Source organism: Apis cerana, linkage group LG13, assembly GCF_029169275.1.
Source record: "Apis cerana isolate GH-2021 linkage group LG13, AcerK_1.0, whole genome shotgun sequence".
Taxonomy (NCBI): domain Eukaryota; kingdom Metazoa; phylum Arthropoda; class Insecta; order Hymenoptera; family Apidae; genus Apis; species Apis cerana.
Genome location: NC_083864.1, coordinates 841,960 through 859,006, shown reverse-complemented (window position 1 = coordinate 859,006; position 17,047 = coordinate 841,960). Strand labels below are relative to the sequence as shown.

General features: G+C 17.0%; 2 protein-coding genes and 1 long non-coding RNA gene across 8 annotated transcripts in view; 1 reads left to right on the top strand and 2 right to left on the bottom strand.

Moving 5' to 3' along the window:
- Positions 1-2,712, bottom strand: part of LOC107996951 (ATP-dependent helicase brm) — a 68,187-nt gene extending 65,475 nt beyond the window's left edge. For 3 of the 4 annotated variants that reach the window (XM_062084028.1, XM_062084029.1, XM_062084031.1), the window contains exon 1: positions 2,313-2,694. The gene's annotated coding sequence lies outside the window, so the exon portion shown is untranslated. Of the gene's footprint in view, positions 1-2,312 lie in introns of all 4 variants that reach the window. The other variant, XM_062084030.1, reaches the window with a different exon arrangement.
- Positions 2,713-3,163: 451 nt separating this feature from the next.
- Positions 3,164-9,676, top strand: LOC114577414 (uncharacterized). 2 transcript variants are annotated; one of them, XR_009832437.1, is made up of 4 exons: positions 3,164-3,647; positions 6,052-6,302; positions 7,108-8,348; positions 9,098-9,676. It is a non-coding gene; the product is annotated as an uncharacterized LOC114577414 (long non-coding RNA). The 2 variants fall into 2 exon arrangements; XR_003697487.2 differs by lacking the exon at positions 9,098-9,676 and having other exon boundaries at positions 6,052-6,284; positions 7,108-7,917.
- LOC107996958 (stabilizer of axonemal microtubules 1-like) lies at positions 4,264-16,645 on the bottom strand. Of its 2 annotated transcripts, XM_062084033.1 has the most exons (11): positions 16,328-16,645; positions 16,192-16,240; positions 13,778-13,834; positions 13,653-13,697; positions 12,258-12,407; positions 10,116-10,305; positions 9,084-9,241; positions 8,002-8,283; positions 7,099-7,288; positions 6,116-6,356; positions 4,264-4,585 (listed from the first exon to the last, which is right to left on the bottom strand). In XM_062084033.1, the coding sequence occupies exons 1-11, from the start codon at positions 16,348-16,350 to the stop codon at positions 4,555-4,557; spliced, it is 1,416 nt and encodes a 471-aa protein (XP_061940017.1). In that variant the 5' UTR covers positions 16,351-16,645; the 3' UTR covers positions 4,264-4,554. The 2 variants fall into 2 exon arrangements, with proteins under 2 accessions (XP_061940017.1, XP_061940016.1); XM_062084032.1 differs by lacking the exon at positions 4,264-4,585 and having other exon boundaries at positions 5,332-6,356; positions 16,328-16,643.
- Between the last annotated feature and the right edge of the window lie 402 nt (positions 16,646-17,047).

Below are 17,047 nucleotides of genomic sequence, written 5' to 3'. Positions count from 1 at the left end.
TAACATTTTTGTTTATGCTTTTATATAAGAAAAATTGTTAATTTTACTGGAAAATTACAAAAATAAGAAATCCAATTCTATTTAATAGCAATTAATTTTTCTGTATTCAGTATTAAATTGTACGAAGTATTAATAAAATATTTTTAAAAAGAAACAAAATGCATTTGCAAGAACACATACATTAATAATAGGTGGTCAGAATTTACAATAAAAAATATTATTTCGAACAATTACTTTATTGATATTGCATAAGTATATAGATATATAAATATATAAGACACTTAACAAAAAATATGGGATGATATACGAATACTGTTTTAAGATAATTATTTAAAAATTTCTTATATATTTCTTATTCAAACTTAGAAACATTTCAGTATGATTGAAATATATAAATTTTAGGATTTGAGATGATATTTTTTCATGTCAATTTACATCATTCTAACTCAAGAAAATTTATGACAATTCATTATTTAATTTTTTTTAAAAACAATAGATTTTGTGTATAATGTTTTTATAATTTTAGAAATTTTTCTTAGATTAAAATTTGAAGACTGACTCACAGTATTGCATTTATATTTCCATAATCTTCCGAAATAAATGTGAAAAAAAGAAAATATAAACATTTTTATAAATTTAAAAAAAAATCAGAAAAAAAACTTTGAGTCACTAAGAAATTTTTTAAATTTTACTAATCATAAAAACTTCTTTATACCTTGTAACTAAATAAACTTTTCTAATTTTTGAACTAATAAAAACTAAGTTGAATAATCAGAATATTAATAATAATGAATAAACTTGAATTTTGAATTAATTAAAAGAATCTAGATTTTTGTTAATTTTTGAACTATATTAAGATTTTATGAATTTGTAACTAAATTTATATATTTTTATTTGCATATGAATTTTGCATTTAAATCTTTTATCTAACTTTGTAATAAATTATTTTTATTATTTTATAATATTTTTATTCCAGTTCGGGTTTGAGCTAATAGATAAAATATCATGGAAAATTTTTTTTGTATTTTTTTGCATTACTAATTTGCAAATAAATATTATTTATGATCATCTTAGCATATCTTTTTTGTAAAAATATATTGAAAAGAGAAATTTTGATTGATGTCTCATTATAAAATATTATTTGGCATAAAATTCAGTTTTAAAATCAAAAAAAAAAATCAAAAAAAAAAAAAGTAAAAAAATCTTTTATTTTTGAATCATTCTTTTTAAAACTTCAATTTTTCAAAAATTAAGCTTTGAATAAGAAAAAATTATATATTTTTTTCAAAAATTACCTTATACTCGCTATATAACTTTTGATCACATCCTATATTTCATTTTAAATGTTACAGTCATAGTATTAGTAATTTAGAAAATACAATACTAATTCAAAATCCTAATTAGTATTGTATTATCAAATTAAATAATATAATAAGTTCAATATTTTTCAGTGTATCAAAAATATTAAAAAGAAATCTAAGAATAAATATAGAGAACTTTATATCTTTTACCTGAAAAATTTTCTTTGATATGAAAATTATTTGAATTACTTTATTTTTTTTTTACATAAGAATTATTATCATTATATAAAAATTATCTTAATATTAATTAATATTATTAAAAAATCATAATATTTTCATATATTATTAAAATTATATAATTATATTTTTACACTACATTTTTTTTTTTTATTCAATATTACAAAATACTAAATACTATAACAGTTGATTTTTATATCATTAAACTTTAAAAGTTAACATTCAAACTATATTATAAAATATATGTGAAATTCTTGAGATTATTTTCACTCAATTTTTCTGATGATTTAATAAATTAATATTTTAATCTAATAAAAAGTTTAACTTTGCAATTCATTATTTGATTTAATTATTCAATATATTTAATATTTAAAAACAAATAAATACTTGTTAATATTTATTTAAATATACTAATTAATATATTTCATATTAACACTTTTAGTTATATCAATTATTCAATTATTTATATTTTAATTTATTTTTTTGCAATGAAATATTTTAAAATAGATATATGTATGTATATATGTATATATGTTGTATATATATATATATATATATATATATGCATATATACATATATGTAGTTTATTTAAAAATTAAAATACATATTTTAATAAAAATTTACATTTGAAAATATACATTTCAGAATATAATTGTATGTAATTGTAAATGTATTTCATTATTAATGATTTTTTTTGTTAACTTGTTAATATTTATAATATAATAAATAAAAAAATTTATAAAATTTATATATATCACATTACATATACTAACCTCATTCCCATCAATATAATACTTTAATTTTGCGTTTAATATTATATAATTAATATTTTAATTAATAATATACATGTATTTTATGTGTTCTACTTAATTATTTCTTTCACATTTTGAAATCATCACATTTATTATTTCACTTATCAAATATTTTATAAATATTACTAAACATGTGAATTTAATACTTCTGAATCACGATTTGATTTGATCATGTTTCCAATTGCAATAATTCTTCATATTAATTCTTGTATGGATTCCAAGTTACTAGTCATACATTAATAAGAAAGATAAAATTCATTTTATTGTCATAAAAATTATTTTGTCGTTATATCGGAAATTGCACATTCATTGTTTACTATTAATTCTAACTTTTGCACTGAATTTAAAATTTTCTTTTCAATGTTTCTAGATTATAAATATCCCTAGAAATGTTTATAGAAACTATACAGATTAACATCACTGTATTACCTTCCTTTCATTATTTTATTTTTGTTTCCAGTATATAATCAAAATATATTTTTTATATTTCTATAATCTATTCATTCTATATTTACATTAATGCTATATTTCATATTCTGCATATAATAACATTTATTTAATATTTATGATTTTAATCATTATATTTACTTTTTTTTTTATTATATATTATGTATATTTAATTGTTACATATTACGTATATTTAATGTTTTCAATATTATTATTGCTCATAGCATTGTTGTTTTTTGTTATTATTCAATCAATCAAATTCAATCAATACTAATCTGTTTATATTTATATTAAGTTATGTAATCTTTTAAAAAAAATTAAGTAATATCAATTTTTTATGAAATTTGTCTAATCAATGATATATTTGTTCAATGACTTTGTTATCTTTCTAATAATAAAAAATTTTATATTTTTTTTGATAAAAAAATTCATTCTTTTTTATTAAAAAATTTAAATAGATGAAAAGCGTTCCATAAAAACTAAAAACTAAACAATTTTTTTGTTATAAAAAATGAGTATGGTTATATGTTATCATGATGAAAAAGAATATTTTTTCATAATGAGTCTTATTAGTTTCTGTATTGCTTTTTAATAATATGAAAGCTTATTATCGAACAAATATCGATGTTGTTAATTAATTACAAAGTGGAAAGTGCAATAACTTGTATGCAGAGATGTCATAAATACATTTTTAGAAAATATTTTTTCGATAACTCTCCATATATAGTATATATATATTCTGTATATTTGCATAACATATTTTGAAAATATATACATAAACTTTTTCATGATTAAATTTTAATGGTTACTCAATGTTAGATTAATACATTCGTGAAACATCTTTGAAAAGTTAAAGTCAAAAGCTAAATAAACACAAAATTGATATACAAAAATATGAATTGATTGAATGAATTATAAATTATTATCAAATATTTTTTCAAATAAAATCTTAAATCAATTTTCTAATTCTATTATATTAATTGGATAATATATTTTACATATATAAATTAAAAACACATATTATTGAAGAATAAATATTTTTATTTAATTAATTAATTCAATTCAATATTTTGTGTTAAATTATTTGTTATTTTATTTTAGTCAAATATTTTGCAAAAATTTATTTGAATAATATTTAAAATAAAATTACTTTTTATGTGTTACTTAAAAAAAATAATAATAATAAAATATTTCAAATAATTCATTATTTGAAGATTAAAATATAGGTTACTCTGCTTATAAATTAATTTTCAATTGAAATTTTTTTTTAATTTTTATATATTAATTTTTATTTTTGTTTTGATTTCTCTCAATTGATATTCCAAATATGTCTTTCAAATATATTATTCTGCATAACTCAATTCTATTAACATTTAATAATTAAAACTATTAGTCATAATTTTCTATCATTAACTTTAATAATAATTTTCTAATAGTTAGATTATTTTTGAATGAAAATTCTTGGTTTTTTGATAATATTTATTTATTTTTTATTAGAAATAAGATATTTTTACAAAAATTCCAAAAACTAAAAAATAACAAATGTAACGAAATATTTCAATTTGTTAAACAGTATAAGTAGCATTTTATTAATGTGTCATACTCTTAATTGAATAGATTTTATATTATACTTAAAATACTTTATATTTTTTTTTTTACATTTAATAAAGAAAGAAAGATATTAATATATATATATATATATATAAATTTTTATTTAACTTCTGAATTTTTGACTTACTTTACAAATACTTCATAACTATGGACACAATGTACCAGGCAACATATAACTGAAAAAAACAGTTATTAAACTAATTAAAATTGATATAAATAATAATTTTATAATTATTAACCAAAATTTCCTATATTCTATATCAACATAATATTAAAAATATTATTTTTATATTATTTATGTTATGGAAGATATCATATTTTGTCATTTAATTTAAGTATAATCTGAATTTTATATAATTGTAACATTAATAATTAATAGAATTCATTTTATAAATTCAGAACTATTTAGTTAAAGTATATTAATTAACTATATAAAATATTTTATATATTGTTCCAAGTTAATTTTTATAAATATTTCATATTGATTTGAAAAATAGTATCTAATAGTTTTATTAATTTGACTAATTATATCTTTATATACTTAATTGCCAGTTATGTAATAGATCATAGATGAAGTTATAGAAAAGATTATAAAGGTTAAAATAATTAACATTATTATTACATTTATATTTAATTATTATTAATCCTATTAAAGTAAAATTCAAATAAAAATGAATTCAATATAATCCAAATAAAGACTTTAAATATTAATTTAAATGAAATAGATGTCTTAAATATTGCCTTTTCTATATAATTATTTTGTATGAACACTGCAAGTTTTATATAAATTACATAAAATAAATTTTTACCAATAATAATAAAAAAATTATTAATTTACAGTGGATAATCAAATTATTTTGGACATTTTAAAATTATGATAACTAGAAAATTTCTGTAATCAGTATGAAATAAGTGAATTTTTTTTGTATTTTTATCTTTTTTAATATATCATATATCATAATCAATATATCATAATCATTTTAAAATTTACAACTTATAAATTTGCACGAAATTAGAAAATTGACTTAAAACTATTTTCAAATTTAAAATAAATTGTTAAAATAAAATTATTGAAATAATATAATTAAATAATGTATCTTTTTTACATTTAATAACAAATTATATAATTAATATTTTATACTTTTGGTTACAATTACAAGTTTAAAAATACAAAATTACAAGTTCAATTTTTTATTTAATGATTTCTTAATTATTTATATTGTAAATAATAATAATAATTTTAAAAATAAATGATTATTCTGAACATTAAATATTACAATTATTATTTATACTTAATTAATTATTAATTTATTATTTAATATATAAATTAATATATAAATTAATTTATTATTTAATATAATCCAAAAATAATTATTTATAAGATTTCTAATCTAACTAATAATGTTGATACAATCATCAAATATTATTTTAAGAACCATCATTCATACGATCAATTCTATTTTTTTTTGATCAGTTTTATTCAGTGTGATTTGAAATGTTTATAATTTGATTACCCATTGTAAAATGGATTCTTCAAAAATATGTACATTAACATCCCTGATATAATATCAATTCATATTGATAATATCAAAATGTTCAACTGAAGCATTTTGTATATGTCAAATAAAATTAATTTTTTTAGATTTGTTTGTGATGATGTGAACTGGTCAGAAGATGATATAAATAATTTGAATAGAATTAAAAACCTTGTGTTATACGTAGTATTATCTTCCATTGGAATAACTGGAAGTTGATAAGGAGGCTTCTCAGCCCAAGGTTTTTCAACTGGAACTATACTTTCCACAGGTTGATAACTCAACTGCATAGTAGTATCTGATTCAAATGGAATATCTGATGGACGACAAGAACGTACAGGTGCATATTTTTGAGGAGGTATTAATGATTTAAGGTCATTTTCGAAATAGGAGAGTCTGTATGTAGTACAACCTGAAAGAAATATATCAATGGAATTAATAAAAAGTAAAAAAAATACATTTGATACAGATAGATTATATGTGATTTTTGGTAATAAAATATGTGATCTGAAAATGAATTAACAATTTTTATTATAAATTGTTTATTAAACATATTGTTTATATAATAGAATTTATGATGAATTCTTTAAAATAAGCTCTTTCTGCAAATACATTTCATTGAAAATATTTAATTTCTAACTTATTTTTTTTTTATAAATCAACTTATTAAAATTGTTTTTAACATTTTTTCTAATTTAATAATTATTTTTTCTTTTATTTTGAAATATTTCTCTTTTAATGCAATTAATGTTTCAAATATGAGGAAAAAATAAATCAGTTAATAATTTTGATAAATAGCATGCAATATAAAATATTAATTTTATGCTAAAAATTAGCAACGAGATATATAATTATATCATTATCATGAAAAAAAAAATAGAACTTTTATTGTCCTAATTAATAGGAAACAACCGTTCGGATATTTTTAATATAATGGAACAAAGAAATTTTTCTTAAATAAATTATTTTATATTTTGAGAAAAATAATAGATATATTATAAAATATAAAATTGGGATAAGAATGTAAAGAACGATTTTTATTATAAAAATTAGGGACTTTTTTTTAGCTTAATTGTACAAATTTTCTAATACACAAAATATATATATATATTATTATTATTTTCCAAAATAGAAAGTGAATTAATGTTACATACTTTCAATAGGTGAAGTTGCAGGAACAAGATTGTCATGGTAACGAAGATCTGGATCTAATGGTATATTCTTCCATGTATAATCATGTCTTTGTGTAGTTACATCTTGTATGGGCCCGCGACCTAGCCATTGTTTCTCACAAGGTAAAATTGGAGGTTCTGTTTTGAAACACCAATTACCTAAGAAACTCATCTGAAAAAAAAAGAACATGGATATAAACCGATTTTTCATTTCTGATAATCTGACAAAAAAATGTTCCGAATAAAAATTAATCTTTTTTATATTTATAAATTTATAATATAATATAATTTTTCCAAGTTTTTTCAAAAAAGGAAATACGCTTAAAAAATTGAAAACTAGTATTGATAAACTTGAAATTATTTCTTTCTTAATTTACATTAATCTACATTAATTTTTAATTTTTATATTATTGTATATAATATATTTTTTTAAATACATTATATATAAATAATGAAAAAAATAAAAAAGTTTAAACTCTAATCGCTTTAAAATATCAGAGAATGTTACATTGCAATTTTAAAAATAAAAAGATTAAAATATTGCGCGTAAAAAGTTTTGTGATACATTAATATTCTTAGAAATTTCTCGAGGCATTGAGGAATCATGTTTTTTATTTTATTTCATAATTACTTTGAATGATAGAAAAAAATTATATTTTTATATTAAATTTGACATTTATACGATCCAGCATATATCAAGCATTTTATAATTATTAATATATTATAATTATTAGATTAATATTTCAATATATATGAAGATGAGGAACATGATAAATAAAAAATATTTTATATTTTAAAAAATATCATATCATTTATCATTATGATTTGATATCTATTTTATATTTATTAATTTAATATTATCTATTTTATATCTATTTTACTTACACGATGAGTGGTATCATAAGACAAAGGACAAGATGAAAATTCAATATTATTAGGTTGTATTATAGGATTTCGTTTATCCCCTCCACAACCAAAATAACTTAGACGATAAGTTGTATTATCGTCTGTGCAACAACCAGCACTTAAAAGATTATCGTTTTCCGGTATTATTATTGGTGAACGTTTTTCTATTGTCTGTGGCCAGTAACTTAATTTATAAGTTGTGCAACCCTCTAATGGTTCTACTGGTGGCATATATTCCTTTTTGCCCCAGGAAGGTTCTTCCTAAAAAGTAGTAAATGTTAAAAATATAAAAATATATTTTAATAATAATGTGAAAATTAATGAATGTAAGTGACTGTTATCCAAAAATGATACAAAATTAAATACAAAAATCGTTTAATTATACGACTGAAAGATTAAATGCGAAATCATAATATAAATGAAACAAAAATAAATTTTAAAGCAACTTAAAAAATATATAATAGGATAACATGTGTGACATTTTTAAAAACATGTTTAAAAAAAAAATAACATGTTTAAAAAGAGACAGTGAATGAAATTCATTATAATATATTTTACAAAAATTTCATATATTGCAATAGTATTAAAAAGAAATTATAAAATAAAAAAGAAATACTATAAAAAAGCAATATTCAGAATTAAATAAATCTGCTTTATTTTTATTATAAATAAAATGTAACAAATTTTTTAATTTAATTAAAAATTTAGCTTAAATGCAAATTTAATATATAAAAGTGCAATAAAATTTGTATAAAAACAGCCTCTCTTTCTCGATCTATATATTTACATATCTATATATATATATATATATTATTGTTCAAAAAATTTAAAAATTATATTTTTATATAAATAAAGAATCTCTTATAAATAAGATTACTTAAAATTTATGAAATAATAAATGTTTATTAATTATATTATATTATAATTATATTCATAATAATTACAATTTTAAGAAAAAATTAATAAATTATTACCATTCGTTTAATAGAAAAATATTTTTACATAAGAAGCTTGTTTTTAAAATATTAAAAAACATTAATAATTTATAAATGTGTATTTACCTTCTTTGCTTCAGTTGGCCAATAACTAAGTTTATATGTCGTATAATCTTCCATTGGAATATCAGATTTAACATATTTTCTTATGGGAGCATAAGATGGAGGAGGTATTTTAGAAGCACAATCAGATTCAAAGTAACTTAATTTATATGTTGTATCGTCTAGAAAAGATATAAAAATTTAAATTAAGTTGTAATATAAATTATTCATAATATATATAAAAAAAAATAATATAATAAAAAGATAATAAAAAATAATAAGAAAATATAGTAAAAAAATTTTAAATTAGAATTATTTGTTTATAATTTAAAAGAAATTTTTATAAATTTCAAATATTCAAATATAATTGTAAGATATATTATATTATGCCGAAAATTACTAGAAATTCTTTTATCTAGAAACATTACTATTTTTAGTAAAAATATTATGATACAAGATTAGGAAAGAAGAATATTAAAAAATAAGGAATAATATTCATAATTTTCAATATTCATAATTATGAATTAATATTCATAATTAGAGAAACTTTTATTTTTGCTATAAGTAAAATATAACGATTTAATGTATAAAAATATAATAAAATTAGAATAAGTTTCTCTTTTCTCTTTTTCTTTATTCCTTTTTCTTTTTCTTCTCTGCCTTCTAATCTGATAATGTTTAAAATGTTTGATGTTCAAAATATATAATATTACATAATAAAATATTTGATATATTATTTTTATTAAAATTATTAATTTATTATTATTTTCTTTCTTTTGTCTCTTTTGCAATAAAAACTAGTATTAATAAATAAAAAATACAATATAATTTATTTATTTTCAATTGATGCTGTTTGAATCTTTTTATTTCAAGAATAATAACTTGCAAAATTTTATATACTAATAATAACACGTGTTTGACTTCGTTGTTTTCTCGATCAATTAATAAAATAATTTGAAACCTCTCTTTTTTGAAAAAAGACTTAAATTATTCTTTGTTAAATTTTGTATATAAGTATATATTAATGTATATAAGTATATATTATTATATATTTACCGAGTAACGGAGCAGGAGGACAAAATAAATTATGTTCTGCTTTATAAGGTTCTATTTGCGGAATGGATTTCCATGTAAAATCATGTTTCTGAGTTGTAACATCTTGCATAGGACCTTTACCAAGCCATTGTTTTTCACAAGGTATACAAGGTGCATCAGGTTTTACACATGGATGATTGAAGTAACTAGACTGAAACAAATATTTAAAAATATTAATAATATTTTTTTTACTTAAATTAATCTTGTGTTTAATTTAAAAAAATCGTAATAATTAATTTGTTAGGCCGATTAATATATTCATTACTTCATCCAATATTATCAAATATCAATTATATTAATCAAAAATATATTTTAAAATTTATCAAGTAATCTATTTATATTATAGCAAAAAACATAATTATCATTATCGATCACGATAATCCGATTCCAATTTAATTATTAGTTTCAATTAATGATTTTGTGATTTAATCAATTCTTTCATATATAGAAAAATATTAAATATATTGTATTACATCTATTGTCATATATATAGATATGAAATGATTCATTCGATTCTTGATATTGAAATCTTACGATCCTATTTTAAATCCTATTAATAAACATAATATAAAATGAATGATTATTTGAATAATATATTTTATTAATATTTTAAATAATTAAATGCGAGACAGATATATTTTAAGTAAGATTTATTTCAAAAAAGATTTATTTCGAAAGAGAAAAAGATATTAATTAGTATCTTTTTTTTAACTTATTTATCGGTCATTTAATATTAGATTATTTATTATTGTATATTGTATATTATTATATATTTATTATTGTATATCGATAATTTATAATAACTATATAGAAAAGAGATTACTTCATTATTTGGATTTACTTTTAATATATTAATATAATTTTAAATATAATTATTATAATTTAATATATATTGTCAAATCATCATTTTAAATAATTTAGTTTCTAAAATATTCTCAAAAAAATTTTCTATTTAATTTCAGATATATTTTAAATTTTATTACTAAATGGAAATTTTTTCCACCATTGTATTAAGATATTTATATAGAGAGATCTAATAATACGATCTAATATTCCACAAAAAGAATTCAATGCTACTATATTTACTTAACAGCATTGTAGTATTTACTTAAAGCAATTTTTATTTAATCACAAATAATGATGGTCCAATACTATTTTTTAATATAATAGAAAAAATATTTTCGGCTAATAGTACAAGAAAAATTCAAATGGAAAATTTAAACTCTAATATATAACTCTAATATATCTAATATATCATAAGTGTTTTCATTTCATTAAATAATTATTTAATTAAGATTTAAAATATCAGGTTTAATTTAAATTTGAATTAGCTTTAAATTTAATTTAATATAAATTTAATCTAATTTAATTTAAATATAATGTAAATTAAGATTATGAAATATTAAAATATCTATGAAATATTAAAAATATGATACGATTTTATTTGATATATTTTTATGTATAATTCGTAAATTAAAACCAAGTGGCAATAACATATGTGATATATGTATACAAGAAAAAGTTGCTCAAAATAGGATTTTTATATATTTTAAGGTATTGAAATCGGTGAGATGACTTTTTTTTTGCATAATTTATAATGAATGTTACAATAAACATTCGTATCAATTATGATGTTTATCCAATTATTTATTTTTTTAGGAAAAAAATTGTGCTACTGAAATTCATAAACAACTTTGAAGTTTATATATCAAATGTAATTAATTATAATAAAGTAAAACCAGAAACAAATATTTATATCGATTGATAATGATGGCAGATGATTTAAAATGTAAAATTTAAATTTTTCAAATTTTTGCATTCTTTCATTTTAATAATTAAGAAAATCAAATAACAATATACATCAATGCATAGGTTTTGATGACAAATTTGACAAATTTCTTTAATGTTAAAGTGAAAAAATTAATGACATTCTAATATATTCGAAATTTGAAATTCGCGTGAATATAAATATGCAAATATTTTTTTAACTAAAAAAAAAAAATCATTTATGTCTGTATGATTTTTTTTTAATTTGCAAACAGATTTTATTTTAAAAACATGTTTCGTATTTCTTAGCTCAAAAGTATTTTTATTTTATCTTACTTTGTATGTTGTATTATCAGATATTTCGCCATCACCAGTAACTAACCAATCTCGTGGTCGAATAGGTTCCACACCAACGCTTGGACATTCCCAATATGAAAGTCGATATGTAGTATTACTATCCATTGGTAAACCTGATTTCCAAAAATGCTGAAATAATTTGTTAGATTAATTTTATAATAAAATAATATTAAGGAAAGAAATTTGAAATGAAAAAACTATGCTTCTTGAGAAAAAATAGCATAATTTAAAAATATTATCATTTATTTTTATCAAAAATGAAATATAGACAAATTTTTATTAGTAATTTCACTTGAATATAATTTTTTTATATAATTCACTTGATAATATAATAATATAATATAATATAATAATAATATATAATTCACTTGAATATAAATTTTTGATTTTCTTTTGTGGCAATAATTTTAAGTAGTTCTAAACAAATTTTCGAATTGTTTTTTACAAATTTTGATTTATTCAGATGAATTTTTTTCTTAAATAAATATAATAAAGTTCAGAACATATTTTTCGTTTATTATATATTATATAATATATATACATATATATATATATTTATATATATAATTATTATAATATATATATTCATATATAATATATATATTTCATAATTATTATAAATATATAATTATAATATAATATATATATTTTTTTATATATTATAACAATAAAATATTGATATAAGCTAAAAATTTTATCATATTAAGAAATTTACTAACAGTAAGAAACATGTTTTTGATTTTTTGAAAATTCATAGCAAATATGAAAAATTCATAAACTATCTTTTTATCATCACGAGTTTTTTAAAATAATAATAAAATCACTCTTAAAGCAAGTCAAGAAATATTTAAATTTAAATGATAATTATATAAAAAAAATCATTTTAAAAAACTAACTTAATTTTAAAATCTTTTATATTTTTTCGTCCATAAAAATATATCACTGTGTGTATCATTTTTATACCAAATAACTTTTTATGTTGCAAATAATATTTTTTTATATTTTTTGAACACTTTTTTATATTTTTAATCCTTCTTGACATATTCGACTATATCTAGACATTGTGTATAATAAGGACACACATCTAATTGATGATATATTAAATACTATATTATATAAATATAATATAAATATAAATATAATATAATATAAATATAAATATAATATAAATATAATATAATATAATATAATATATAAATATAATATAATATAATATAAATATAATATAAATATAATATAATATAATATAATATAATAAATATAATATAATAAAATATAATATAATATAATATAATAAAATATAATATAAATATAATATTATATATATATAATATAAATATAAATATTAATATAAATGTTATATTAACTACTTACACGAATTGGGATATAGGGTTTCGGTATTTCTGGTTGCACATATTTCTGTAAATAAACGAAGTCTTTAAAACAATGATTGTGTACAATATAAATATTTAATATAAAAATAATAATGTAGTACTTACATAACACACGCGTTGATTTGTACAACAACAGCAGTTACAGCATTCATCGTGATTCAACTGAAAAAATAAATATTAATATTTTAAAAACTTAAATATTAATATTTTAAACAATTTATTGTTTCTATAATAATACAAACATTTTTAAAAAAGAAACTTTAAAATATATATATATAAAAATAGCAAAAGAATATGAGAAAAAAAAGAATTTTTATTAAAACTTGATATAAAACTTTTGTTGTTGTTTTATGTAATATTTTTTTATATATAATACAAGTGATTTTCATTTATATAATGAAATAATTTCAAATTTTATTTTTTCGTATTGGTAGATACAATTCTTATAATCTAAATTTACAATTTTTTAATTAGAAATATTTTAAGAACATATACAAAAACAATGTTATATGTTCGATACTATATTAAAAATTATACTGAAAATAAAAAAAGTAGATATTTTTATTGTCAATATACTTAGATGGTTCATATTCATAGATTCGATATTTGAAAATATTCATTCTATGTATCATATAAATTGAATAGTCAAAAATAAAAAATTAAAAAAAGAAATATGTGTGTGAAATATGTTTGTTTAAATGAATAATAAACAAAAAAAATTCAAATTTTAAATTCGCATAAATTTAATTGTAAAAATATAAATAATAGAAATACAAAATGCCATGATAAAGAAAAATAATAATGATTACATATTCATTACGTACAATAATTATTCATTTCTAAGATTATAATTCTTTATACAATATAACATTTATATAGCTTAATTTATAAGTAGTATAATAATTTCAAAGATTAAAATATAATAAAACTTTTTATAAGAACATAATGATTTATTGCGAAAAGTTCATTTATTTTAAAAATATATATTACTAATCTGAAAATATATTTCGAAAATTGTAAAATAACAAATGTAAGAAAACTCACATATTTTCATTTTATAAACGAATATTATTATGAAGCAAAATTTCTTTAAGAATTTATAAATTTTTCTTAATTTTATTTTATTCTATATGCATATGAGACATTGAACGAGCATTGAAAATATAAAAATATATAATACAAAATTTTAAAATATTTATAATTATATACAAATAATATTTATATAATATGATATTGTACAATGCCGCGAAAAAAAATTTTGATTTTAGAAGATATCAGATTTTCTATTTAAAAAATGAATAATAGAAATTAAATAAATTTATTTTTGTTAATTTTCTAAAATTATGCGAAAAATATGATAAAAATCATTATATCGATACCCTTATGCATTAAGAATGAGATCATTTTCATTTTTAAAGAAATAATAAATAATAATAAATTTTCTTTATCAAGATGCATTTGGAATTAATTAATAAGATAATAAAATTACTTCTTACACGAGCAAAAAAATGCAAAATTAAAATTTGTTAAAAATCACGATGTAAAATAAAAATAAAAAATTATAATACTTTTAAAAAAAAGTTTAATTTTGAAACTTTGAACGGATTTAAATATTATTATTCATAAAAATAGAATTATAAGCATAAATAGAAATTTCTGCAATGAAACTTTAATTTGGATAGTGTTTAATAATAATTTTAAAATATCAATATGTAAAATTTCTACAAAGATAAATGCAGATAAATATATCGATCTTAGATTTTAGAAAACATATAATTTGATTTATTGAAAAAAACCATAATAATGTTATTTTTAGCAAAACAATAGTTAAGACTCAAAATAATTAAAAAAAAAAAATTATGAATTCACATCTTTAATCTGAAAAATTTATGGGGAATTTTATCACATATAATATATAAAAATACAATATTAAAAAATTAGAGAATGCAATAAGATATGAATGAAATACAATAAAAAAAATTTAATATAATATAAAAAATAATATTTGAAATAATTAAAAATAAGAATAATATTAATTTTTAAATATATATTATTTTTAGTTTCTTGAATTGAAAAATATTCCTATAGAAATTTATCATACTTCTATATCAATTTTTTTTGCTTTCTATTACTTTTTTAAATTATTTCTTAGCATTTCTTTCATCATATTATAATAATTCGTAAAGTTTTTATTAAAAATAATAATATTTTTATAAAAATTTTGTCTATTAAATGTTATTTTGCAATTCTTTTTTTTAATATTATAATATCCTCAGATATTCACTTTTTTATATTCAAAAGTTATTTTAATTATTATTTATCATTAATTAAAATATATTGGAATGAAAAAATTATAAAAATTATATTCAAAGAATTTTTAAATTCCACACTTGTTAATGAAACAGATGATTTTTATATTTTTGGAATAATTATTCAAATTTTATTATTTTGTTTTATTTGATTATATAATTTTTCACATGTATTAACCTAACATGTCTCAAAATTATATTTTACATTACCTTAATTTTCTTTGTTGCCTCGATAATTGATTGCGGTTGTGGTTTGCATCTGTAATATGTTTTAATGTATTAAATTTTGTTTATAAAAAATTAAATTTTAATTGAATTTATAATTTTAAATACTATAATAACTTACAGTTCAGGAACACAGATTTCCATGATATTAATTATCGTTTATAATATCAGAATAATTAATAGAAGGAACTAAATAAACAAAATATATTTACATTTTATCAAAAAGTTTTAAAATATTAATATCAAATAAAAAATAAATAATTTTACACCGTCACGATATGAAAGGTTAATACCATAGTAGGCAACGAAATAATAATTGTAAAATTTAATTGAAATGTCAATTTCTAAAAAAAGACAAGACAAAGAGAATACAAAACGGTACTCTTCTGTTTATATTTTCCTTGTCTTCCATATTAGAATGTTTTTAAAAATATGTATATTTTCAGAAATTATTATATATATTTGTATATGAATTTAAAATTTTTTACTAGGAATGAAATGAATAAAAAATATATAGTTTTATAAAATATATAGTTTTAAAAAAATAAATTTAATCTTCATATGTCTTATATATATCCTTATTATATTTTATTATATTTTTCATTAAAATGATTAATTATAAATAAATTAATAATTAAATAGTTTATATTATATATTATATTGAATATTATATTAATATATATACTTAATAAAAGTAAAACTTAATAACTTACATGTTTGAAATTATTAAATATTTTATGGAAATAAAGTATGAAACAAATATTTCATATTTTCATATACATATGCTAGAATTTTTTTATTTTATTTATATTATATATATTTATTTTATATATTATATATT